Source organism: Callithrix jacchus, chromosome 18 (assembly GCF_049354715.1).
Source record: "Callithrix jacchus isolate 240 chromosome 18, calJac240_pri, whole genome shotgun sequence".
Lineage (NCBI taxonomy): Eukaryota > Metazoa > Chordata > Mammalia > Primates > Cebidae > Callithrix > Callithrix jacchus.
In genome coordinates this window covers 8299023-8326090 of record NC_133519.1, presented here as the reverse complement: position 1 = coordinate 8326090, position 27068 = coordinate 8299023, and the positions used below count along the sequence as shown (strand labels likewise).

Below are 27068 nucleotides of genomic sequence, written 5' to 3'. Positions count from 1 at the left end.
ATCTCAGCGCTTCGGAGGCTAAGGTGAAGAGAATCCCTCGAGGTCTGGAGTTCAGGATCAGACTGGGCACATAGCGAGACTCCAGCTCTTAAAAAAAAAAATTAGCCAGGCGTGGTGGCGCATGCCTGTAGTCCCAGCTACTCGGGAGGCTGGGATGAGAGGATCCTTTGAGCCCACGAGTTGGAGGTTATGTGAGCTGTGATAGCGCCACGCACTCCAGCCTGGCCGACAGAGCGACAGAGTGAGACTCTGTCTCAGAAAAAAAGAAAGAAAAAAGAAAATTGAGCCTGATCCTCTTTCCTTAGGTTTTGTCCCCCAGGTTATACCGTGGGCGGTGCGTTACCCCTGCTCAGTTCTCGGCCTGGCACTGCAATCTCCCGTTTCCGAGCTGCTCTCTTCAAATACTCTTTTGTGCTTGGGTTTCTGGCCGGGGAATAGAGGCGGGGCGGGCGGTGGGAGTTGGCGGGCGGGCAGAGGAAACTTCGCCAGTGACTAAAAGCGAGTGCGACTGTCCGTGACACCGAAGCCCACGGTAGAGGCCGGGACACGCCCACCTCCAGCGGCAGAGCTCCGAGGGGCGGGGCTGGGCGGGGCTTTGGGTGGAGGCCCCTCCTGGAACCGCGGGTGAGCGGGGAAGGGCGGGGCTTGGAGCGGAGGCCCCGCCTGGAACCGCGGGTGGGCGGGGCCGGGCCTGTGAGAATCTCAGCCGGAGCCCATCCCGCTCCTTTGCGGACTGAGCAGGTCGGATCCCAGGGCGGGTTCAGATTTGGAGGACGAGGTTTGAGGCCAAGCCCCTGTCGCAGCCTGAGACTGCGGGCTTTTTGCCTCTGCAGGGGCGGGGTAGGGCGGAGACAGGGGCGGACTTGAGCCCCGCTCTCGAGTTCTCGCCTCTGATTGAGCGGGCGGGTTTTGAGGCGGATCTTGGGGCGGGGCCCGCTCCGCTTTTTGACAGCTGTCTCTTGCATAGCTGCAGCAAACTCTGTGGGTTCGGGACCTGTGCCCTGGCTGTCCGCGCGTCCGCGTCCCCCGTGGCCCCGACCCCGGCCATGAAGCGTATCTTCTCCTGCTCCAGCTCACAGGTGGCGGTAGGTGCCAAAATGTGTGGGAGGACGGAGCTGGGGTCCGAGCTCCGGGGTGACAGAAGTGCTGAGTTCCATCTCAATGCATCATCGCCTTTCTTTTTATCAGGATTTCTAGCTCTTCTGCTCTCACAAGGAAGCCCGCCAGCTTTGCCTTCCTCAAGACCCTGTCCTGCAGCTTCTGACTCGCCTTCTTCACCTCTGCCCTCCCCAGGGTCCTTTCCCCGGCCCCTTTGTCCTCCTAGCATCTACACTCCCAGTTTCTGGTACGTTTTCTGCAGCCCTTTCCCCTTCCCATGGCCCTGCCCCTACTTCTGCTCTGTCTCCCAATACCAAACCACCCCCAAACAACTTCCCTGGCCCCTGCCTGGCCCCAGACAGGCCCCATTCGACACCACCAGCTCATGCCCGAGAGCCCCATTTTTCAGCCCTACCCTGTCCCCACAATCTTGCCCTCCCACATAGTTCTGTCCTTACAGTTTCCTATTAGTTCAACAATCATTCCCAGCCCTGTGCCTTCTGCTAACCCTTTTTCACAATCTCCTCTGTCATTTTCTCCCGCCCGCCCCATGCCACATTCACTGCCATCTTTCACGAGCACTACTGTTCCTCACACAGCACTCCAAACCTTTTTCCAGTTGATGCTCCCACAACAGCAACCTTCTGTTCTCCCCTTCAACCTCTGCCCTACTCTGCCCGGTGGTCGCTAATCCCACTTTTCCTCTCTTTGCCTGGACTTCCTCCTGCCTGCTTGTTGTGAGTTAATATTGCAGTCTGACCAGCCTCACAGGCACTGCCAGAGGATGCACAGTTGCCTGGCTGCTCCCCAAGGGACTGGGTGAGTTGGCTGCAGAATCCACCCCAGCCAGTTCACTACAGTGTCTGATCATCAGACTGGTTCTTGGGCCAGTCAAGACCCTAATGCCTGCCTTTCCCCGGATTATTCATTTCTTGAACCCTCGCCCAGTTGTTTAGGGATTATACTCTCCATTTCCTTTGGTTGAGTTGGGGGAAAGTGATGATGAGAGAAGAGGATAGAGCAGACTCTGAGTGTTCCCAGCAGAAGTCACTCTATTCTCACAGGAAAAACACACACACACACACACACACACACACACAAAGATTATAGAGGCTGGGAGCGGTGGCTCACGCTTATAATCCCAGCACTTTGGGAGGCCGAGGTGGGCGGATCACCTGAGGTCAGGAGTTCGAGAACAGCCTGGCCAACATGCAGAAACCCCATCTCTTTTAAAAAAAAAAAAAGAGAGAGAGAGAGAGATAGAAGGTGGTGGCTTAGGGAAGGTATTGCTTCCTCTTCTCTAAAGATCTCTTACATAGAGCACCCCCTTACCTGAAAATGGAATTTTCTGTCGAGGTTGGGGTTATGGCTAATTTAGAAGCAAACGAGCCAGCTACTTGTAGCAATATTGCTTTGCTAACTCGACTTAGTAGTATCGTTTATAAGCAAATATGAGAAATGTTCAATTAGCTCATTCTGCATGGGCAGGTCACAGAATTCTGGAAGCAAGCTATGAGGCAAGAGGAGGAACTCTGTTGAGACCTGTCCTTGTCCCACTGACATTTGCATCTCCACTTAGTTTCTACACATTGATCAACCAGTCAAAAGCTATTTACTATTACATGCACCTGAAACTGAGGCTGCCCAGACTCAGTCTTAACTCATAATGATTTCTTAGAAATTCATATGGACTCTCCCTTAGGTACTGAAAGGATTCAGTGTTGCCCTTCCCTTATAGATTTGTGGAGTCTGCCTGCTCCTTAGGAATGGGGAAACTATTTCATTCTTTCTGATCCTCCAATCCTTGGGCAGTACCTCCTGTCCGAGGTGCTGGAGTGAGCCATGGGCTGGCTCTTAGAATTTGGAACCACCCTTCTGTCCTCCTTGACTCCGGCTGCATAGAGATTTGAACATAAAGAATAACCACCCATTCTAAACTCTTAGGATAACAAGATCTTTACTATAATGGGATTACGGGAAGTTGGATGGGTTTAGAATTATCTTTTTTTTTTTTTTAATAAAGATGGGGTTTCACCGTGTTGGTCAGGCTGGTCTTGAACTCCCAACCTCAGGTGATCCGCCCACCTTGGCCTCCAAAGTGCTTGGATTACAGGCATGAGCCACCACGCCAGGCCTAGAATTATCTAGCTGGAAAGAAAACTGTTTCTTCAGAGAGACTGGGGTCATAGAAAACTTGCAAATATGCCAATTTCAGCTGCAAACTGGTTCCCCACGAAACTTCCCCCCATTTCTCACGCTAAATTCCTCCACTTCCTTGGGTGGCTAACTACCCTGGACCCACTTCCCAGAATAGTGTGGCAGTCTTTCTGGCCACTCCAAAAGCCTGGCTTCCCGGTCACACTGGAAGATTGCCTCTACACATCTCCATTCACACACCTGGGTCCAGGGCAGAGCCCTGCACCCTCGGTCTAAAGTAAGGACTCAAAAAGCAGTGATCATTTTTTTTTTTCTTGAGATGGAGTTTCACTCTTGTCCGCCCCATGCTGGAGTGCAGCGGCACGATGTCGGCTCACCGAAACCTCCGCCTCCCGGGTTCAAGCAATTCTCCTACCTCAGCATCCTGAATAGCTGGGATTATAGGCATGAGCCACCACACTTGGCTAATTTTTGTATTATTAGTAGAGACAGGGTTTCACCATGCTGCCCAGGCTAGTCTTGAACTCCTGACCTCAGGCGATTAGCCTGCCTCGGCCTCCCAAAGTGCTGGGATTACAGGCGTGAGCCACCATGCCCAGCATGATCTTTTTTTTTTTTCTTTTTAGAGAGATGGGGTTTCACCATATAGGTCAGGCTGGTCTCGAATTCCTGACCTCAGGTGATCCACCGGCCTCGGCCTCCCAAAGTGCTGGGATTACAGGCGTGAGCCACAGTGCCTGGCCCCAGCATGATCATTTTTTTTTTTTTTTTTTTTTTGAGACAGAGTTTCGCTCTTGTTACCCAGGCTGGAGTGCAATGGCGCGATCTAGGCTCACTGCAACCTCCGCCTCCTGGGTTCAGGCAATTCTCCTGCCTCAGCCTCCTGAGTAGCTGGGATTACAGGCACGCACCACCGTGCCCAGCTAATTTTTTGTATTTTTAGTAGAGACGGGCTTTCACCATGTTGACCAGGATGGTCTCGATCTCTTGTGATCCACCCGCCTCGGCCTCCCAAAGTGCTGGGATTACAGGCTTGAGCCACCGCGCCCGGCCAGCATGATCATTTTAAAGCTAATCTAAGTTATTCAGTATATAGGAAAATCAACAAACAAAAACCCAACTCCTATCATCCCATTTTATTTTAGTCAAGTAGAGGATATCTTTGAAGGTGTCTTAAATATGAGCTTACTCTGCCTAGGTAGTCCAGAAGTAGACCAGAAGAGCGCTTTAAATAATGGGCACTCGATCAGCTTAGAGGAATGTCAATTGCAACTAAAACATTGAGAATTAGGTCCTGGTTCCTCTAGGATAGGCTTTCTGTTTCCACTCACCTGACCTACAGCAGAAGTCCTTCCTTCTCTCTCTGCCGGCTGCTGTGCTTCCACATTATAAGATGCTTATAAGTACACAGGCAGAGAGATAAGGAGAGGGTACAATTACTTCTACAAAAGTCCTCTAATCTCAGCCACAGACACGCAAAGCTTATACTTATTAAGTCTGCTGATTAATTTGGTGATTGCTCCCTTGAGGCTGTGACAGTAATCTAGTGCCTCCTTTCCAAGGTGCCAGGGTAAGCTACAGACTGTGTCTTAACCTTTGAAAGCATCCCTCTGTCCTTTACTCCACCTCTACAGAGGCTCAGCCATGAAAAATTTCCACCCATTCTAAATTCTACTTAGTATAATGAGATTATAGGAAGTAAATTGCGTAGATTTAGAACTATCTAGCTAGAAAGAAAAGTAACCAGGCCAAGCGTGGTAGCTCACACCTATAATCCCAGCACTTTGGGAGCCCAAGGTGGGGAGGATCACTTGAACCCAGGAGTTTGGGACCAGCCTGGGCAATGCAGTGAGACCCCATCTCTTAAAAAAAAATTACCTGGGTGTGCCTGTAGTCCCAGCTACTTAGCAGACTGAGGTGAAAGGATCACCTGAGCCCAGAGGTCAAGGCTGCAGTGAGCCATGATCAGGCCACTGCACTACAACCTGGGCAACAGAGCAAGACTCTGCCTTAAAAAAAAGAGAGAGAGAGAGAGAGAGAGAGAGAGAGAGAGAGAGAGAAATTAATAAAAAGAAGTGGAAAGAAAAGAATCTAAGAATCTATATTGGTGGGGCTGGGCGCGGTGGCTCACGCCTGTAATCCCAGCACTTTGGGAGGCTGAGGTGGTGGGATCACGAGGTCAAGAGATCGAGACCATCCTGGTCAACATGGTGAAACCCCGTGTCTACTAAAAATACAAAAAATTAGCTGGGCATGGTGGTGCTTGCCTGTAATCCCAGCTACTCAGGAGGCGGAGGTTGCGGTGAGCCGAGATCGCGCCATAGCACTCCAGCCTGGGTAACAAGAGCGAAACTCCAACTCAAAAAAAAAAAAAAAGAATCTATATTGGTAAGAAGCATCTTTACCATCTATACAGTCTGGCTGTTATTCACTGGCTGATATCAGCAAGATCCCTTCCACTCCCCTGGCTGGAGAATCCTGAGCCCAGGAACATCTAAAGTGTGCCCAGGAAGGATGGGGACTGGAAGCCACATTTATTGTGCATCTACTATGTGACAGACACAGAGCTAGATGCCTTACACGATGTTACAGTATTAGGAAACTGAGATTTGCCGGGCGCAGTGGCTCACGCCTGTAATCCCAGCACTTTGGGTGGCTGAGTCGGGCAGATCACCTGAGGTTAGGAGTTTGAGACCAGCCTGACCAATATGGTGAAACCCCGTCTTGAAAAAAAAAAAAAGGAAACGGAGATTCAGAGATGTTGTTATATGCCTAAATTCACAGAGGCAGGCAGTGTTAGAGTTGACTTTAAACAGAACTGCAGGTTGAGGTCGGCTGATGGCAGCACCCTGTCATGGGGGCATAGTCCCAGCTCTCTGCTTTCCTGGGGTGACCTGGTCTCCAAAGGGCATGAAAAAATGCATTCTTACGTGTCAGAGCCTGTCAGTATGAGGAGGAGTCCTTTTGCTTATTTTGTCCTTTGAGAGTTAACCTGTTTGGAGTTTCACGCAGGCAGTGAAGTCTGAGGGTGGGTGGCTTTTCCCTGCAGGCAACTTGAGACTGTTTATCTGGAAATAAGTAAACCTTTTTCTTTCTTTTTTTTTTTTTTGAGACGGAGTTTCGCTCCTGTTACCCAGGCTGGAGTGCAATGGCGCGATCTCGTCTCACTGCAACCTCCGCCTCCTGGGTTCAGGCAATTCTCCTGCCTCAGCCTCCTGAGTAGCTGGGATTACAGGCACGCGCCACCATGCCCAGCTAATTTTTTGTATTTTTAGTAGAGACGGGGTTTCACCATGTTGACCAGGATGGTCTCGGTCTCGTGACCTCGTGATCCACCCGCTTCGGCCTCCCGAAGTGCTGGGATTACAGGCGTGAGCCACCGTGCCCGGCCAAGTAAACTTTTTCTATAGCTTGTAGTAGTATGGCCTGGGTTCTTCTTTTTTTGAGATAGAGTCCTGCTCTGTCTTCCAGGCTGGAGTGCAATGGTGCCATCTTGACTCACCGCAAACTCCACCTCCCAGGTTCAAGTGATTCTCCTGCCTCAGCCTCCTGAACAGCTGGGATTACAGGCACCCGCCACCATGTCCGGCTAATTTTTTGTGTTTTTAGTAGAGATGAGGTTTCACCATCTTGGCCAGGCTGGTCTCAAAACGCCTGACCTCAGGTGATCCACCCACCTAGGCCTCCCAAGGTGCTGTGATTTTGAGCCCCCACGCCCGGCCGTGGCCTGGATTCTAATTTCAAGTTTGCCACTCTGTTTCATCATCTTGGATGGTTATCTTATCTCAGTATACTTTCGTTTCTTCTGTCAAAGAGGTGGAATAATAGCCCTAACTTTCCAGGGATGTTGAGAGACTAATTGAAGTAGCACGTGAAAGGGCTGCGAGAAGTTACAACTTCAGTACAGGAGTGTTACCTCAGAATCCATCTCCCTTAGATAATTGTATGGTTTGGACATTTAAAACAAACAAACAAAAAAATGCCGGCGTGGTGGCTCACACCTGTAATCCAAGCACTTTGGAGGCCAAGGCGGGAGGATCACCTGAGGTCAGGAGTTCAAGACCAGCCTGACCAACATGGTGAAACCCCGTCTTAAAATAAATAAATAAATGAATGAAACTTCCCTGTGGTCGAGTAATAATTTGCCCTGGCTACGTAAACAGTATTTGAAAATGAGTTATTGGGCTTCCACAGACCCTATTTTTCTTCCCCACTTCAATAACCTCTTGGTGAGATGATACCTTATAAAATGCAACGTGCCACCCCCAACCCCCACTGCTTCCTGTTTTGTTACAAGGATGCCATACATTGGGATGGCTCTTTACAGTTTATAAAGAGCATTTGTATATATTAGCTTGTGTAATCGTCACAGCATGATGAGGTAGTTGTGCCACATTTTACAGAAGAGGAAGCAGGTTAAAGGTGTCGGATGGCTTACTCTGGGTCACACAGTCGAGAATGTAGCCGAACTAGGTCCCAGACTCAGGCCAGCCAGCAAAATATCCATCCGGCACCCTTTACATCAGACCATAGATCTTTGCCTTTTTCTTTTCCTTTTTATTCCCTTCTCTGGACAAAACCAGGCTTTTCTGTGCTTTCAGCCTTGGGTGTTCTTACATAGCTGTCTCACGCCCGTAACACTTCAATTATTGTAATTACCCCGCCACCCGCCAAACTCAAGCTGGAATGATAGAACAATGCATGCCCAGGTGTGGCTGCTGATGAGACAGCTGCTGCTCCCCGCCAGGGAAACTGGGAGGGAGGAGAAGGGGAGCTGGCTCCTGCTGCTTCCTCGAGCAGAGCTAGAAACCTCTTTGCCTTTTAGTTGTTGTTGCCATGGAAAGGGCAGAGACACTCGCCAAAGGGCATGGATATGATATGGAAAAATAGAAACTAGTTTCATCTTTTTTTTTTTTTTTTTTTTTGAGACTGAGTCTTGCTTTGGCGCCAGGCGCCAGGCTGGAGTGCAGTGGCATGATCTCCGCTCACTGCAACCTCCGCCTCCTGGGTTCAAGCAATTCTCCTGCCTCAGCCTCCCAAGTAGCTGGGACTACAGGCACGCGCCACCACACCCAGCTAATTTTTGTATTTTCTTAGTAGACACGGGGTTTCACCATGTTGACCAGGATGGTCTCGATCTCTTGACCTTGTGATCTTCCCGCCTCGGCCTCCCAAAGTGCTGGGATTACAGGTGTGAGCTACCACACCTGGCCTATTTTCGTCTTTTAATTTTGGGGCCCAAAGCTAGTGAGTAGAGATGGAATGGTTAGGTACTGGGACTCCTAGCTGTAACCTGAAGCTCGGTGCCTTGATGTACTTCTCAAACAACCGACAACAAAAAGTAGCAGGGGTCAGGAGTGGGGGTGGTGGTGAGGGGCAATGTGAGCCCTCAGGTGTGGTCAGGTTGGCTCCATTTGCTCCAGCAAGACTTAGAAAGCAAAAGGGAAAGGATTGTTCTAAGACTGGGTGCCGGACAGCAACCCTCATCATAATGATGATAAAGTGACATTGGAAATTCTGTGCGTTCAGCACTCATACATGATTTTTAATTCCGTGATCCAGGGTCCTTTTGGCCCAGGGCTGGAAATAACCAGCAATAGTTGTGGGTGGCATATTAGCTTAAGATTTAGCTGGAACCACTTACTAAGGAAGGACTAAATGGGGCCGGGTGCAGTGGCCCTTTGGGAGGCCAAGGTGGGCGCATCACCTGCGGTCAGGAGTTGGAGACCAGCCTGGCCAACATGGAGAAACCCCATCTCTAAAAAATAAAAAAAGAGAAAAAAATAATAAAAAGAAAAAATTAAAAGAAGAAGGACTAAATGATCTAAGATGTGTGTGACTTGTGGAAGGGGAAAAGGACCTCAGGGACCTTCCGTTTCTCCTGTTTGGCACCCTGACCATTTGCCTCTTTTCTTTCTCCATCCTACCCCCATCCTATGTTCACACAACCTGGGGTTCTGGACCAGGTGGAGAGATGGAGCCGTCGTGATCAGAAGCTGCTGGAGGCAGTGCAGCGGGGGGACGTGGGGCGCGTGGCTGCCTTGGCCTCCAGGAAGTCAGCCCGACCCACCAAGCTAGACTCAAACGGCCAGTCCCCGTAAGTAAGTCCTCCGGCCCCTGCCCCTTATATGTGGCTCCCTTTCAAAGCCCCGAAATCCAATATGACACAGGACCAGGGAAGGCCTACAACTTCAGAGCTCTTTTCATTGTCTTAATTAGCAAGGATATCCATAGTTTTCGCTACATGGAAATGCTACACCAAGTGAGGGAAGACTATATTGTCCCTGAGTTCCATCCTCCTCACAACCCAGATTGACACCACAGACTTGGGAAGTACGCAAAGCCCATTAAACAAACAGAAAATGAATATATACACTAGAGCGTTTCTCCATTGCACAAGCAGGAAGGTGTGTATGCTTGGGAAACTGGAAATGAAGTGGTGGCTATGGGACTCACATGGCTGGAGGGAGCGCTGATTAAGTCAAGGAATGTTATCTTTTGTCTCTACCCAAAGCCTTCGAATGGGCAGCCTTTTGCTCTGCTCTGACTCTTTCAGCGACACTGCCACTTCCGCTAAGGGTTCAATTATGTATTCCCCTAGACACGCCTGCAAAAACCTGAGATTCCTTGAGACCTGTAGCTCTGATTTCTTCCTGGCTTTTAACTTCCGTTATGATTGGAGGCCATATAGACTTCTCTTTCTCAGAAATTCAAGCTAGGAGAGCTTCTCTTCCTGCTTTTAGGAGTTTGGGGGTAGGGAGCATAGGAAGAAGGGCTTACCAAGAGTCTCCCATTCCTCATGCCTGGTCCCCTCTCGGCCTTGATTCTAGCAGGTTTCATCTGGCAGCCTCCAAAGGCCTGACAGAGTGTCTGACTATACTGCTTGCAAACGGGGCTGACGTCAACAGCAAGAACGAGGATGGTGAGTGAGACGGAGAACTGGGCCACGCTGTTCGCTTGCACCTGTACAGCAGGTGGGGGGTGGTGCTGGGCCCTGCTGGAGGTCCCTACTGTGGCCCCTTGCTCCTCTCCTCAGTAAGGTCTGGCCAGCATCCCTCCAGGAGTTCCCCTCCCTGTAAGCTGGGCACACCTCACCCCCACTCCCACCTCCATCACGGGTACCAGGCAGTTGGGGAACAGGAATTTCTGGCCCCTTGTGGCTGAAAGCTTCTCTCCCTAATCTCCTGATTATCTGTGCGTCTCTTGCCTTCCCTCCCTGTGAGTCATCAGCATGCATGGGGCCACCTACCCTCCTTCTCCCCGTCTGTCTGTTTCCAGGAAGCACTGCCCTGCACTTGGCCACCATCTCCTGCCAGCCACAGTGTGTCAAGGTGCTGCTTCAGGTAACAGCAACCCCTTGACTACTCTTGTGAAGGGAAGAAGTGGACCCAGAGTTTTCTAACTTCGTCTCATAGTCACAAGGAATAGTTGGCCAAACGGACTGGCCTCATCCCCAGTAGGAGGGTTCATAAGAAAACATTTATTTAACACCTACTATGTGTAGTCACCATGCTCGATACTGCCTTTGAGGGCACCTTAGAAAGCAGCGTTGCCAGGAACTATCAATTTGGCCATTAGGAGAGCCACTGCAGACACTTCCTGCTAGGATGGGGCAAGACGAAGGACACAGATATGAAATTAAACCAAAGCCCTGCTGTGTGTTTTTAAGGAGTTTATAGTCTAGTAGTATAAAGAGAAATGTACGTGTGAAATGACATGTAGACAACTTATCAGCGAGGCCCCAAAAGTACAAAAGGCTGTTACCTTAACCGGCCACCAGGCAAATGAATGCTCTGCTTTTGTTCTTCCTAATCCTTTCCACTTTTCACAGTGATTTTTCTTTTTTTTTTTTTTTTTGAGACAGAGTCTCACTCTATCACCAGGCTGGAGTGCAGTGGCGCGATCCCGGCTCACTGAAACTTCTGTTTTCTGGTTTCTTTTTTTATTTTATTTTAAGATGGGGTTTCACCATGATGGCCAGGCTGGTCTTGAACTCCTGACCTCAGGTGATCCACCCACCTCGGCCTCCCAGAGTGCTAGGATTACAGGCGTGAGCCACCGAGCCGGGCCAAGACTCTGCCAAGCCTGACCTTGCTTAACTTCTGGGGCCCTGCCCTCAGGCTTTCTTATTGCAGCCCTGGAGCTCTATATGGGGCGTTTTCCAGTTTCAAGCCATTCTCCTGCCTCAGCCTCCTGAGTAGCTGGGACTACAGGCACGCACCACCACGCCTGGCTAATATTTTGTACTTTTAGTAGAGACGGGGGTTTCACCATGTTGGCCAAAATGGTCTCAATCTCTTGACCTCGTGATCCGCCCGCTTTGGCCTCCCAAAGTGCTGGGATTATAGGCGTGAGCCACCGCGCCCGGCCCACAGTGGTTTTTCTAAAGTACCAGCCATGTAGTCAGGTGTCATTTTCCCTAACATGTTTATTTATCTACCATCTGATTTTTCCTAGGCCCTTGGTTTAGAAACCAGGGCTGATATTCAAGGCTGCCTATCATCAGCAATGAATGAACTGGGCTTGCCTAGTAGACAGCCTTCTCTAAAGTGGTCCTCCTGCCCCCTCCTCATATTACCATGATAATTGGTGACCCAATGTGGGTATGGGATGAGGATGTTAACACCAAGCTCCATGCTGCTTCCCTTTGTGGTCATTTGCAGCATGGTGCTAATGAAGATGCTGTGGATGCAGAAAACCGTAGTCCATTGCACTGGGCAGGTGTGTGCAGGGGACTCGTGGGGACAGGGATGCAGGGCCTACAGGGTGGGAAACGGGAGGTGCGAGGGGGGAGGGGCAGCAAGGGCCAGCCGCTGAAATGGTCGGAGGGGTTGCCGGGTCATAGGCTGAAGAGGCTTTCTTCCTGCTTCCCCCCAACCCGATCTTCCCCTCCCCAGCCTCCTCGGGCTGTGCCTCAAGTGTGCTCCTGCTGTGTGACCACGAAGCCTTCCTGGACGTGTTGGATAATGTGAGTGTGAGATGGGCAGCTGCGCAGTGTCCTACACAGGCAGGCTGCTGCTCTCTCTGAGCTGGCTTGGCGGATTCCAGGACCTAGGGCTGTGTTAGCACCACCCATCTCCTGCTTCTCCTCCTCTTTCTCACAGAGAAGTTAAGCCTTAGCTTCTGGAAAGCTTCCAACCCTCCGAAAGGGAGTGTTTAGACCCAAGATCTGGCCTTTATTTTTCTGAAGAGGTGTGAGGTGGGGGAGCTGTTAGGATCGTGTCAAGCCTCTGGCTCTCCCCGGGTCCTCATGAACCCTTCCTACAACCTGTGCAGGGTGGACGTACACCCCTGATGATCGCATCGCTGGGTGGCCACGCCGCTATCTGCTCACAGCTGCTGCACAGAGGAGCCCGAGTTAACGTTACAGACAAGGATGACAAGTGAGCCCTCCTCATCTACCCACCCGATTCCAGGCCTGACCAATTTAGAAAGAAGCCAATGTGCAAATGTGCAACATGTGTGTGCACGTGTATGTGTGTGCGTGTGTGCGCGTGCACATGTGCGTATGTGTATGTGTGTGCGTGCACATGCGTGTGTGCGCACGTGTGTATATATGTATATGCACGTGTGAGTGTGCGTGCGTGTGCGTGTGTATATGTGTATGTGTGCGTGCGCGTGTGTGTGCATGTGCGTGTGTCTATATGTGTATGTGTGCGTGCATGTGAATGTGTGCGTGCGTGTGTGCGAGTGCGTGTATGTATGTGTATGTGTGCGTGCAGGAGTGTGAGTGTGCGGGCGTGTGCGTGTATATGTGCATGTGTGCACGCGCTTGTGTGTGCATGTGTGCATGCATATGTGTGTGCATGTGCGTGTGTATATATGTGTATGTGTGTGTGCGTGTGTGTGCGAGTGCGTGTGTGTATGTGTATGTGTGCGTGCCGGAGTGTGAGTGTGCGTGCGTGTGTGTGCGTGCATGTGTGTATATGTGTATTGTGCGTGCAGGAGTGTGAGTGTGCGTGCATGTGTGTATATGTGTATGTGTGCGTGCAGGAGTGTGAGTGTGTGTGCGTGCGTGTGTGCTGGGGAAAAGGTTGGGCTCTATGTTCTTGGGAATGCCGTTCCTTCCCAGCAGAGGTTCTGAGAAGCTCAGCCTGCTACCATCACCGCCTTCCTAGCATAGATGACCCCAGAAGTAGAATCGATACTTCTGGACCCATTGGCTGAATTTACTGGTTTTCAAATTATCTTTTAAGCAAGAGGATTCTAAAAAGAAAAATAAATAAATAAATAAAAGAAACAAACAAAAAATAAAAAGAAAGAGGATCCTTTTTTCTAATTAAAAATGTATGTAGAATATTGATATATAAAGAAGATAAAAATGAATCTCGGCCAGGCATTGTGGCTCACGCCTATAATCCCAGCACTTTGGGAAGCCTAGGCGGGAGGATCACTGAGGTCAGGAGTTTAAGACCAGCCTGGCCAACACGGTGAAACCTCATCTCTACTAAAAATACAAAAATTAGCTGGGCATGATGGCAGGCGCTTGTAATCCCAGCTACTTGGGAGGCTGAGGCAGGAGAATCACTTGAACTCGGGAGGTGGAGGTTGCAGTGAGCAGAGATCGAACCATTGTACTCCAGCCTGGCGGACAAGAGCATGGCTGAGTCTTAAAAAAAAAATGGAGGCTCTCTCCAAAGAATGGAGGCTCATGCCTATAATCTTTGGGAGGCTGAGGCGGGTGGATCATGAGGTCAAGAGATCAGGACCATCCTGGTCAACAAGGTGAAAGCCCGTCTCTACTAAAAATATAAAACATTAGCTGGGCGTGGTGGTGCGTGCCTGTAATCCCAGCTACTCAGGAGGCTGAGGCAGGAGAATTGCCTGAACCCCGGAGGCGGAGGTTGCGGTGAGCTGAGATCATGCCATTTCACTCCAGTCTGGGTAACAACAGCGAAACTCCAACTAAAAAAAATTAATAAATAAAAAATAAAGAAAAATGGAGCTCGTTCAGTTGCCCCCTGATTTCTGTTGCTGCACTTCTAAGGAACGGCACTAGAAAAGTCTAGTCTGGTCTAGTGTTGGTCTGTGGTTCTCCTGCCCCCACTGAGTGAGAGCTCACCGTGTGAGTGGAGTGTGGGGAACCAGGACTTCCAGATTCCATGGGGAAAGTCTGTGCTCAGATTTGTCTCAACCCACAGATCGGCTTTGATCCTGGCCTGTGAGAAAGGCAGTGCCGAGGTGGCTGAACTGCTCCTGAGCCACGGGGCAGACGCGGGGGCCGTGGACAGCATGGGGCATGACGCTTTGCACTATGCTCTGCACACACAAGACAAGTCACTGTGGAGGCTGCTGCAGCAGGCCCTGAACCGGCGGCGGGGCGGTAAGGGCCCCTTTGTAACCTCCAGATTCTCCTTGATAGCCGTGGAATCCGAGAGATTTCTTAGAGTCCCATTTGTTTCCATGGAAGTTATCTATCTAATTGTCACCTGCATCAAGAGTTTACATATTTATTGCTGCTCCTGTGAGAGGGCCTCAAATCCCCATCCCGAAAGTATGATCGCAAAATTCTTTAATGCGGCCTGATCTCTCACTGAGGACAGCTCTGGCTAGTGTTGTTTCTAGCATTTACGAGTTATCATTGTACATCTACTTGTGTGATTTAGGTGACAGGCCATTTCCGTTTTGCTCACCACTGAAGTACCAGTGCTTATTAACGTGCCAGACACAGTGACCAATAAATAAATGAGGCTGGGCGTGGTGACTCATGCCTGTAATCCAAGCACTTTGGAGGCCAAGGTGGGCAGATCACCTGAGATCGGGAGTTCAAGTCCAGCCTGACCAACATGGTGAAACCCCATCTTTAAAACATAAAAATAAGCTGGGCATGGTGGCACGCACCTGTAATCCCAGCTACTCAGGAGGCTGAGGCAAGAGAATTGCTTGAACCTGGGAGACGGAGGTTGCAGTGAGCTGAGATCGTGCCATTGCACTCCATCCTGGGTGACAGAGTGAGACTCCATCTCAAAAGTAAATAAATAATAAATAAATGAGTGAACAAAATGAACGAGGTGGCCCATTTCTGGGACAGGAAAGCAAAGTTACTGGATAGTTAGGGATCCACTAAACAAGATTGGCTTGTGGCACCAGGAAGATATGTCATGCGATTGGTCACAGAAAGGCCACCCCTCTCAGAAAAAGTCTGAAGATAAGAATGTGGGCTAGAAGCACGTGGAACCTGTCTTCTCTCTCATTTTCCTCATATCTTTTCTTATAGGTCAGGGGCTAGTCCAGCACCCACATCTTGCATCCCAGGTAAGACCCTAAGTGCCTCTCACTTTTGCTTTTGACACACCCCAGGCTATCCCACTGTGACTATTCCCACCTCCAGGTGGCAAGACATTTAAGAGAAGAAAGGCACTCCTGGGGCTGCCTAGTGGCCACACTTTTTATTTACTATTCTGTTTTCTTTTTTCTTTATTTTTTTTTTTTTGAGATGGAGCGAGCTCCGTTGCCAGGCTGGAGTGCAGTGATGCGATCTCAGCTCACTGCAACCTCCACTTCAGGGGTTCAAGTGATTCTCCTGCCTCAGCCTCATCAGTAGCTGGGACTACAGGTGCACACCCCCACACTCAACTAATTTTTTGTATTTTTAGTAGAGACCGGGTATTACCATGTTGGCCAGGTTGGTCTCGATCTCTTGACCTCGTGATCCACCCACCTCGGCCTCCCAAAGTGCTGGGATTACAGGTGTAAGCCCCCGACCCCGGCCTTACTACTCTGTTTTCAACATAGGCCTCTCCACTGAAGCCCCAGGCAGGTTCTTCCTGTAAGACCCCATGGAGAGCAGAGCCTGAGGAGGAGCAAGAGGAAGAGGAGGATGAAGACCCGTGCTCAGAGGAGTGGAGGTGGAAGTTTGAAGAGGAGAAGAGGAAAGTTTCTCAGTTGGAGCAGGAGCTGGTGCAAAAGATAGAAGAGTGCAAGACTCAAGCTGCAGCCTATCTGGGCCTTGAGAACCAGATTCAAGAGCAGGCGCAGGAGCTAGGGCTCCTCCTGTCCCGGGAGCCCAGAGCTTCAGGAGGGCAAGGCTCTAGTCTCCGGCCTGGAGGTGATGGCATGGAGCAGGGTCATCCTCTGGACCTGCTGGCTGAGCGTATACAAGAGCTAAAGAAGCAACAGCAGGCAGCAGCCACAGTAAATTCAGTATTAGCTCCCAAGAAGGCTGAGGACTCAGCCCCAGGAGAGATCCAATACGAAGTCCATGGAAGGTCCCAACCAGAACAGGAGCTACCCCAGAGCTCAGGGTCTGAGACCATCAGGAAGGCCACAGGACAGCAATTGACTACAGGTGTGGGACAGACCCTTGGCCCTGATCATGCCGACCAGATGCCTGCTGGCCAGGAGAGGCCCCAGGTGCTAGGAGTTGAACCAGGAGACACAGTGGCTGAACCAGCGGGCCCAGCAGCCATGAACCAGCTTGTGCTACAGCTAAGGGAGGAGCTTGCTGCGGTGTGGCGAGAAAAGGATGCTGCCCGGGCAGCTTTATCGAGACCAGTCATGGAGGGAGCCCTGGGGACTTCCCGTGCTGAGGCCGCAGCAGCTGCCTGGGAGAAGATGGAGGCCCGACTAGAGCAAGTGCTGGCGAGGCTGGACCGGGCAAAGGCAGGACTGCAGGTGAAGCCTGAGATTCCTGCTCAGGAGTCCAGAGAGGGAGCACCAAAGGCAGCTGCAGGGAGCACCAAAAAGGGTGAAGAGGAGAAAAGCGTTCCTGGGGCTGGGGGAGAGCCTCTAGGGGCCCCTGGAAGGGAACAGGCCCTAGGAGGCCTGGCAAAGGGACAGCTGGAGAAGGAGGTGTCGGCACTGAGACTGAGCAACAGTAACTTACTGGAGGAGTTAGGGGAGTTGGAGCGGGAGCGGCAGAGGCTGCAGAGGGAGCTGCAGTCCCTGAACCAGCGGCTGCAGCGGGAGTTTGTGCCCAAGCCAGAGGCGCAGGACCAGCTGCAGCAGTTGCAGCAGAGTGTGGGGCTACTGACAGATGAACTGGCCGTGGAGAAGGAGGCCACAGAGGAGCTGCGGAGGCGCCTGGCCTCCCAGAGCAGCAGCCTCCGAGGGCTGTGGGACTGCCTGCCCGCAGACCTAGCGGGCAAGAGGAGCGCACGGAGCGAAGCAGCGGAGCCCCCGGAGGAGCTGCGGGCCTGCATCAGCACCCTGGCGGACCAGCACCGGGAGGCCCAGCAGGTGCTGGCCCGGCTGCGAGAGGAAAACCTGCAGTTGCGGGGGTCCCTGTCCCCACGTGGGGAACCAGGCACCTCCTTCAAGGTGGCGGCATCCCCGCAAGTGGCTGCTCTGGAGCAAGACCTGGGGAAGCTGGAGGAAGAGCTGCGGGCGGTTCAGGCCACGATGAGCGGGAAGAGCCAGGAGATCGGAAAGCTCAAGCAGCTGCTCTACCAAGCCACGGAGGAGGTGGCGGAGCTGCGGGCCCGGGAGGCGGCCAGCCTGCGGCAACACGAGAAAACGCGGGGCTCGCTGGTGGCCCAGGCCCAGGCTTGGGGCCGGGAGCTCAAGGCTCTGCTGGAAAAGTATAACGCGGCCTGCCGGGAAGTGGGTCGGCTGCGGGAGGCGGTGGCCGAGGAGCGGCGCCGCAGCGGGGACCTGGCAGCTCGGGCAGCGGAGCAAGAGCGCCAGGCCAGCGAGATGCGGGGGCGCTCGGAGCAGTTTGAGAAAACGGCGGAGCTGCTGAAGGAGAAGATGGAGCGTCTCACTGGGGCTTGCCGGGACAAGGAGGCCAAGGTGAGCAGCTGAGGTGGCCCTGGGAGCGCTAGGGAAAGTTTCGGTGTATTTGGGAGTTTGCGAACCTGAATCCAGAGACTTTTGTTGCTGCGGCGGGTCAGATTAGTACTCCAAACGAGCACCCGTGCTTTGCAGGGACCACGCTACTGTGTTCTCCTGGGTCTGAGGGGTTTGGGGTTGAGTTGGAGGTGAGGTAAGGCGTAAGTGGAAGAGAGAAGGGGGCTTAGGTAATGAAATTTGGCACCCAGATTCAGAAGCAGCGTGCTCAGGGCTGCCGCCAGTGCAGCACCATCGTTTGTTAGCATTTGGACTTAAATTGCGTATCAGCCAGTTGGGCGCGGTGGCTCACGCCTGTAATCCAAGCACTTTCGAGGCCAAGGCGGGTGAATCACCTGAGGTCGGGAGTTCAAGACCAGGCTGACCAACATGGTGAAACCCCGTCTCTAAAAAAAAAAAAAAAAAATTGCATCTTGGCCTAGGAAGAGGCCTAATAGCATGATGGGTGGCTGGTTTTATTGAGGTTCTGAGGAGGTGACTCAGGAACTAACGGGTTAAGAAAAGTAGACTCAGCGATAGCGGCTCTTCTCCCCTCCACTTCAGAGTGGGTTCTACAGAAAGATGTCCATTGGCAATGAGGGCACCAATGCGGGCACGGTGGCTCTAGCCTGTAATCCCAGCACTTTGGGAGGCCGAGGCGGGTGGATCATGAGGTCAAGAGATCAAGACCATCCTGGTCAACATGGTGAAACCCCGTCTCTACTAAAGATACAAAAAATTAGCTGGGCATGGTGGCGCATGCCTGTAATCCCAGCTACTCAGGAGGCTGAGGCAGGAGAATTGCCTGAACCCAGGAGGCGGAGGTTGTGGTGAGCCGAGATCGCGCCATTGCACTCCAGCCTGGGTAACAAGAGCGAAACTCCGTCTCAAAAAGAAAAAGAAGCTTGAGCCCGGGCGCCGTGGCTCACGCCTGTAATCCCAGCACTTTGGGAGGCCGAGACAGGCAGATCACAAGGTGAAGAGATCGAGACCAGCCTGGCCAACATGGTGGTGAAACCCCGTCTCTACTAAAAATACAAACATTAGCCGGGCATGGTGGTGGGTGCTTGTAATCCCAGCTACTCAGGAGGCTGAGGCAGGAGAATCGCTTGAACCTGGGAGGTGGAGGTTGCAGTGAGCTGAGATCGCACCATTGCACTGCAGCCTGGGCGACAGAGCGTGACTCTGTCTCAGAAAAACAAAAACAAAACAAAAAAACCCCACTATTACATACCAGAGTTTCCTAATGCTTACTCTAAACGTGAGTCTACATGTTTCTTTCTTTTTTTTTTTCTTTTCCTTTTTTCAGGCCCATGCTGGCTAAGAGTCTACATGTTTCTATAAGACATGTTTTATGAACTCTAAATATCAATTTACAAATGGATTTACTAGTTCTAGACTTACCTGTGAAATGAACGAGTTCAGACTTCTTATTAAAACTTGAATACATGATCAAATTTAGGAGGATCAAAAAATATAAAGTGGTGTGGCATGGTGGCTCACGCCTGCAATCTCAGCACTTTGGGGAGCCGAGGTGGGTGGATCACCTGAGGTCAGGAGTTCGAGACCAGACCGGCCAACATAGTGAAACCCCAACTCTACTAAAAGTACAACAATTAGCTGGGCATGGTGGCACGTGCCTGTAATCCCAGCTACCTGGGAGGCTGAAGCAGGAGAATTGCTGGAACCTGGGAGGTGGAGGTCGCAGTAAGTGGAGATTGCACCACTGCACTCCAGTCTGGGCAACAGAGCGAGACTCCTTCTCCTCAAAATAAAATATATATAAAGAATATATGTTTTCTATAGTATGGAGGACATTAAAGTAGAAGGAATGTTATCCAGAATAGGAATCAGTGCGGGTTGAGGTTAGTTAAAAAAGTATTTTTATATTGCAGTGAAGGAGAAGATGGAAGTAGACACTTGGGGAAAAGCAGATACAGTGTCATGGTTAAGAACGTGGTCTCTGGACAGAGGTTGTCTGATCTTGGGCAAGTTATTTTATTTATTTATTTATTTTTCTTGAGACGGAGTTTCACTGTTGTTACCCAGGCTGGAGTGCAATGGCGCAATCTCGGCTCACTGCAACCTCCGCCTCCTGGGTTCAGGCAATTCTCCTGCCTCAGTCTCCTGAGTAGCTGGGATTACAGGCGCGCGCCACCATGCCCAGCTGATTTTTTCATATTTTTAGTAGAAACGGGGTTTCACCTTGTTGACCAGGATGGTCTCGATCTCTTATCCTCGTGATCCACCCGCCTCAGGCCTCCCAAAGTGCTGGGATTACAGGCGTGAGCCACCATGCCTGGTTTAGGGCAAGTTATTCAACATCTCTAGTTCTCAGTTTTATCTATCAAACAAAGATAATAAAGTGGTTGGGAAGATTACATTAAATAAGAAATGATATTTATTTAAAAGATTGGGAACACTTGGCCCATGGTAGGTACTCAGTAAGACTAGCTATTGTTACTCCTGCTACCACTATTCCCATTACTGCTAGTTACCAATAACTGTGTTTGTGCCTCTGCCTCAATAAGTCGCAAGGCCTCATCTCCATGTCCCTTGGTGGTCAGCAGCCAGCATTAGGTTAGGGTCCAGTACTAAGGTAAGAGCATGCACCAAGGAGTCAAAGAGATTGTTTTTCAAATCATGATTTCATCACTTATCAGCTATGTGATTTTGACAAATTACTTAACTCAGTCTCTTTATGTACAAAATGCAGATAATAATACTTCCCTCAGGTGGAGCACGGTGGCTCATGCCTATAATCCCAGCACTTTGGAAGGCCAAGGTGGATGGATTGCTTGAGCCCAGGAGTTTGAGACCAGCCTGGGCAACATAGTGAAACCCCAACTATACAAAAAAACATAACAAAACAAAAAAATTAGCTGAGTGTGGTGGCCTGAGGTAGAGGTTGCAGTGAGCTGAGATTACATCACTACACTCCAGCCTGGGGGACAGAGTGACACCCTGCCTCCAAAAACAAAACTGCCAGGGTATGGTGGCTCACGCCTGTAATCCCAACACTTTGAGAAGCTGAGGTGAGCAGATCACCTGAGGTCAGGAGTTCGAGACCAGGCTGGCCAACATAGTGAAACCCCGCCTCTACTAAAAATACAAAAACTTAGCCAGGTGTGGTGGTGCATGCCTGTAATCCCAACTACCCGGGAGGCTGAGGCAGAAGAATGGCTTGAACTTGGGAGGTGGAGGTTGCAGTGAGCAGAGATGGCGTCGTTGCACTCTAGCCTGGGTGACAGCAAGACTCAGTCAAAACAAAACAAAACAAAAAACCAGGCTGGGCGCGGTGGTTCATGCCTGTAATCCTAGCACTGGGAGGCCAAGGTGGGTGGATCACCTGAGGTCAGGAGTTCAAGACCAGCCTGGCCATCAGGGTGAAACCCCATCTTTTAAAAAAAACCTTCCTTCAAAGAAGCATTGTTCTTCTCAGAAGAAAAGCTCTTTTCAATGTTAAATGAGACAATTTGTATAAACTTGGCACATATTAGATACTCAGTAAAAGGAAGCTGACGTTGACCCTGGGTGATGTTTATGGAGAAATGACTTGAGCCTCATTGGTTGCCTCTATGCTCTTGGCCTCAGATCAAGGAGTTGCTGAAGAAGCTGGAGCAGCTTTCAGAAGAGGTTCTAGCAATTCGGGGAGAAAATGCTCGCCTTGCCCTGCAGCTGCAGGTATGTTTTGGCCGTCAGGGAAATGGACGCTGCTGGAGAAGGTGGACGGTGGAAGTGATGTACGTGTGGGACACATTTTAGGAATTACAGAGGCCTGGCTAGGCAGTGATCCAGGATGGGCCAGTGGTGGGCTGAGGAGCCTACCTGGTCCTGCCAGCTACTTCGGTGTGTTGCTCCTCATGCTTGGGTGAGGGCAGACACGTGACTTCCTGTTGCTGTTCATTTTCAGGATTCCCAGAAGAACCATGAAGAGATCATCTCCACCTATAGGAGTCACCTACTGAACGCTGCTCGGGTGAGCAGGGTGGATTTGAGAGCGGTAGAGACAGAAAGCGGGGGGTAGGCTATTTCATTTAGGGCCCCTCTCCTTTCTCCAGGCTCCCTGTACATATTTGGCATTTCTCAGAAAGCTGCATCCAGTGCCAGGGCTCTGATCTCACTTGGTAGATCAAGAGGTGTCGAGTAGGAATGTGAAGAGAAGAGGCGTTTGCCCCTCCATTTCAATTCCCTGGCCCATTGTAAGGACTTTTTCTATCCCCTATACCCTTTCTCAGTTTCCTCCTGGAGCCACTTAGTCCTAAACAAGGAAAAAGAGGTGGGTGTCTTGCTCCCTTGTTAGGAAAAATAGACATCAGCTGAAGCAGGCAGATCACCTGAGGTCGGGAGTTCGAGGCCAGTCTGACCAATAGGGAGAAACCCTGTCTCTACTAAAAATACAAAATTAGCCAGGTGTGGCGGTGCATGTCTGTAATCCCAGCTGCTCAGGAGGCTGAGGCAGGAGATTCGCTTGAACCTGGGAGGCGGAGGTTAAGGTGAGCCAAGATTGTGCCATTGCACTCCAGCCTGGGCACCAAGAGTGAAACTCCATCTCAAAAAAATATATATATATACATCATTCTCTTCCTTGTGAAGATAGGGAAACAGCCATGAAGATGTTAAATACTGTAAGTGAAGGTACATAGTAAACAGCCTTCCACTGTACTGCAAACCCTCCCCCTCACCTCTCTCCATTTTCCCTTCTTCATCCCCTTTTCTTCCTTTCCTGCCGTCAACAGGGCTGCATGGAACAGAATGTGTACAATATCCTGCTGGGAATCCTTAGCATGCAAGAGGAGTGAGGCAGTCTCACCGTGAGCCCTCAGGGTTACACGATTCTCTGTTGTGAGTTGTGGGTTAATGGTGATGAGGGAAGGAGAAAAAGGGCTTGGGAAAGGAGGCGTATGGAATGAAATTAGTCCCTTTTGCCCCTGTGGTGGCTGACAGTGGGGAGCCTTTTGGGGAATCGGACATTTAGGTGGTTGAGAAGACAGAACATGGAGAATCACTGGGTGGGGTCAGGAGTCAGTGAGCAGGTGGAGTAAGGCGCTGACTTGTGAGATGGAGACGGGAAACAGGGGTTGGGTCTGGGGTGGGGAAATGCCAGGGAAAGATGGGTGATGGGAGGACAGTGGTACAAAGTTGTTCCTTAGGGCAGGACTCTACAAAATCCAGAATCTCTTCACTTTCATACCATTCATTCAAAGAGCAGTCATGCCCCAAACCTCTCCCCACCCCAATGCAGATAGTCCCCTTCCCCAGTCCAGATAGATGAGGATCCCTTTTAGCATGTTGACATGAGTGGGAGGAGACTGAGGATATGGAAGCTGTGCATTTCATCCTTGAATTTCTTCTTTCAGGGAATAAGAATGCCTGGTTGACAGAGGCTCCCTCAGGCTGTGGTGGTGGTGGTGGGGTGTTGGCCATTGGAGAGTGGTAAGGGCAGGGCTTCACCTGACATTACGGACCTCAGACCTGAGAACCTGGACCTTGGAATCAGCACGGATGAGACCAGAGGAGGTGTGGATGGAAACAGGCTCTATGGAAAATAAAGCATGAGGCAGGACGGGGCTGTGTCATTTTTTCCTTTCTAAAGGGGAGTGGGGAAAGGAATGTTTTTTATCCTTTTATTCTTTTGTTTTCCTGGAAAAAATATTAACAGTATGTCTTCTTCTTCTTCTTCTTTTTTTTTTTTTTTTGTCTTTATTCTTAAAAACATTTGTTTGCAAGTAGATTTTCTTTTTTTTTTTGAGGCAGAGTCTCGCTGTGTCGCCCAGGCTGGAGTGCAGTGGCGTGATCTCAGCTCACTTCAAACTCTACCTCCTGGGTTCAAGGGATTCTTGTGCCTCAGCCTCCCAAGTAGCTGGGATTACAGGCTTGTGTCACCACGCCCGGGTATACAAGCAGGTTTCATTTTTTATTTTACAAATAGACTTTATTTTTCAGAGCAGTTTTAGGTTCACAAGAAAATTAAGCAGAAGGTACAGAGATTTTTGTATATCCTCTGCCCCCACATAGGCACTGCCTCCCCCATTATAAACATCCCTCACCAGATGTGTTTGTTATAACTGAGGAGCCTACGTTAACACATTGTTATCATTCAGAGCTCATAGTTTACAAAAAGGTTCACTCTCAGCATTATATAGTCTGTTGGCTGGGACACATTTATATTGAAATGTATCCACCATTATGTTATCTTTTTTGTTTTTGTTTGTTTGAGGCAGGGTCTCACTCTGTTGCCCAGGCTGGAGTGCAGTGGTGTGATCATAGCTCACTGCAGCCTCAACTTCCTGGGCTCCAGTAGTCCTCCAACCTCAGCCTTCTAAGTAGCTGGGACTATGGGTGAGTACCACCATACCTGGCTGATTTTTTAAATTATTATTTATTTATTTATTTATTGAGACAGAGTTTCGCTCTTGTTACCCAGGCTGGAGTGCAATGGCACGATCTCGGCTCACTGCAACCTCTGCCTCCTGGGTTCAGGCAATTCTCCTGCCTCAGCCTCCTGAGTAGCTGGGACTACAGGCATGCACCACCATGCCCAACTAATTTTTTGTATTTTTAGTAGAGACGGGGTTTCACCATGTTGACCAGGATGGTCTCGATCTCTTGACCCCGTGATCCACCTGCCTCGGCCTCCCAAAGTGCTGGGATTATAGGCTTGAGCCACTGCACCCGACCTATTTTTATTTTTTAAGACGGGGTCTCACCATGTTGGTCAGGCTGGTCTTGAACTCCTGACCTGAACACCTGGCTGATTTTTCTGTATTTTTAATAGAGATCAACTTTTGCCATGTTGCCCAAGCTGGTCTCAAACTCCTGGGCTCAAGCGATTCACCCACCCTGACTTCCCAAAGTGCTGAGGATTATTACAGGCCTGAGCCACTGTGCCCAGCCATCTCTATATTATCATACCGAGTAGTTCCACTGCCCTAAGAATCCTCTGTGCTCTGTCTGCTCATCTCTCCATCCCTGCTAAACCCCAGCAACACCTGATCTTTTTCCTGTCTCCAGTTGAGCCTTTTCTAGAATGTCATATAGTTGGAATTACACAGTACGTATCCTTTTCAGATTGGTTTCTTTGACTTAGTAATGTACATTTAAATTTCCTCCATATCTTTTCATGGCTTGATAACCCACTTCTTTTTAGTACTGAATATTCCATTGTCTGGATGTGTCACAATTTATCCATTCACCTGCTGAAGGACATCTTGTTTCCAAGCTTTGACGATTTTCTTTTTTGAGACAGAATTTCACTCTATCATCCACGCTGGAGTGCAGTGGTGCAGTCTCAGCTCACTGCAACCTCCACCTCCTACGTTCATGCGATTCTCCTGCCTCAGCCTCCTAAGTAGCTGGGATTGCAAGTGTGTGTCACCCCATACCCAGCTAATTTTTTTGTATTTTTAATAGAGACAGAGTTTCACCACGTTGGCCAGGCTGGTCTCAAACTCCTGACCTCAGGTGATTTGCCCTCCTCAGCTCCCAAAGTGCTGGGATTACAGGCCTCAGCTACCACGACTGATTTTGGCGATTATCTCATTTTTGAATGAAATTCACAAATGGCCCTATAAATCAGCAACTTTTAAACTTTTTGATCCATAGTAAGAAATTTTAAAAATTGTTTTGAAACAGAGTCGAATTCTGTCACCCAGGCTGGAGTGCAGTAGCATGATCTCATCTTACTGCAACCCCTGCCTCCTGGGTTCAAGCTAGTCTCATGCCTCAGCCTCCTGAGTAGCTGGAATTACAGGCATGCACCACCATGCCCAGCTAATTTTTGTATTTTCTGAAGACAGAGGGTTTTGCCATGTTGGCCAGGCTGGTCTCAAACTCTTGGCCTCAAGTGATCCTCCTCCCGTGGCCTCCCAAAGTACTGGGATTACAGGTATGAACCACTGTACCCAGCCAAGAAATACATTTTATATCTTGTATATACATACCTCAAATCATACTTTACTATTTCTCTTCTTTTCTTTGCTAATATACTCCATCAAAATGCATGTCAAGACCCATGGTTTGAAAAATAGCCCTCAGTGAAAATGGGGTTTGACACACTTCCTCTTTCTCAAACCTGTCACAACTTTTTTCTCTACCTTGGGACTGCTGAATACATGTTTTTTTCTGAGATGGAGTCTCGCTGTGTAGTACAGGCTGGAGTGCAGTGGGGCAATCTGGGCTCACTGCAACCTCTGCCTCCCGAGTCCTGGTTCAAGCAATTCTTCTGCCTCAGTCTCCGGAGTAGCGGGGATTACAGGCATGCTCCACCATGGCCAGGTAATTTTTGTGTTTTGAGACGGAATCTCACTCTGTCACCCATGCTGGAGTGCAGTGGCATGATCTCAGCTCACTGCAGCCTCCATCTCCTGGGTTCAAGTGATTCTCCTGTCTCAGCCTCCTGAGTAGCTGGGACTACAGGAGCGTGCCACCATGCCCGGCTAATTTTTTGTATTTTTAGTAGAGATGGGATTTCACTGTGTTAGGCAAGATATATCTATATCTATATATCTATGTATCTATATCTATATATCTATATCTCTATCTATAGATAGATATGATATACACCTGGCTGAGACCTGGATTTTCTTCAAGATGTACTATCTAAAATATTCTATCAAGTGTTAAACAATGTGTCTGCCCGGGCGTGGTGGCGCACGCCTGTAATCCAAGCACTTTGGAGGCCAAGGCAGGCGGATCACCTGAGGTTAGGAGTTCAAGACCAGCCTGACCAACATGGTGAAACCCTGTCTTAAAAAAAAAAAAAAAAAAAAAATGTGTCTAGATTTGACACACACGCTCTCACTCTTTTTTGTCCCAGGTGACAAGAGGGTTGCAAAGACTGATTCCTGGGTAGAGGATGAAGGGACACCCAAGTTTCATTTTTGCCTGTGATTCCATTCTCACACTGAAAAATAAAGGGATCTCTCTTGGCCACTTGCCCTGGGGTCTCCTCCCCTTCCTGCCCTTCCACCAGCCAGAGTGCTAGGTGGAAATGAGGCAGCGAATTCCTCCAAAATCTGGAATTGCAGTTTGGTGGCCCGCAGGCC

General features: G+C 50.0%; 1 protein-coding gene across 2 annotated transcripts; it reads left to right on the top strand.

Moving 5' to 3' along the window:
* The first annotated feature begins 971 nt into the window (after nucleotides 1–971).
* On the top strand, nucleotides 972–23584 carry ANKRD35 (ankyrin repeat domain 35). 2 transcript variants are annotated; one of them, XM_078355461.1, is made up of 15 exons: nucleotides 972–1085; nucleotides 1189–1345; nucleotides 9222–9352; nucleotides 10089–10177; nucleotides 10534–10598; nucleotides 11919–11976; nucleotides 12153–12223; nucleotides 12532–12638; nucleotides 14397–14578; nucleotides 15473–15510; nucleotides 15991–17985; nucleotides 21616–21705; nucleotides 21935–22000; nucleotides 22761–22866; nucleotides 23382–23584. In XM_078355461.1, the coding sequence occupies exons 8-14, from the start codon at nucleotides 12550–12552 to the stop codon at nucleotides 22821–22823; spliced, it is 2523 nt and encodes an 840-aa protein (XP_078211587.1). In that variant the 5' UTR covers nucleotides 972–1085; nucleotides 1189–1345; nucleotides 9222–9352; nucleotides 10089–10177; nucleotides 10534–10598; nucleotides 11919–11976; nucleotides 12153–12223; nucleotides 12532–12549; the 3' UTR covers nucleotides 22824–22866; nucleotides 23382–23584. The 2 variants fall into 2 exon arrangements, with proteins under 2 accessions (XP_078211587.1, XP_002759862.3); XM_002759816.7 differs by lacking the exon at nucleotides 1189–1345.
* Nucleotides 23585–27068: the final 3484 nt, after the last annotated feature.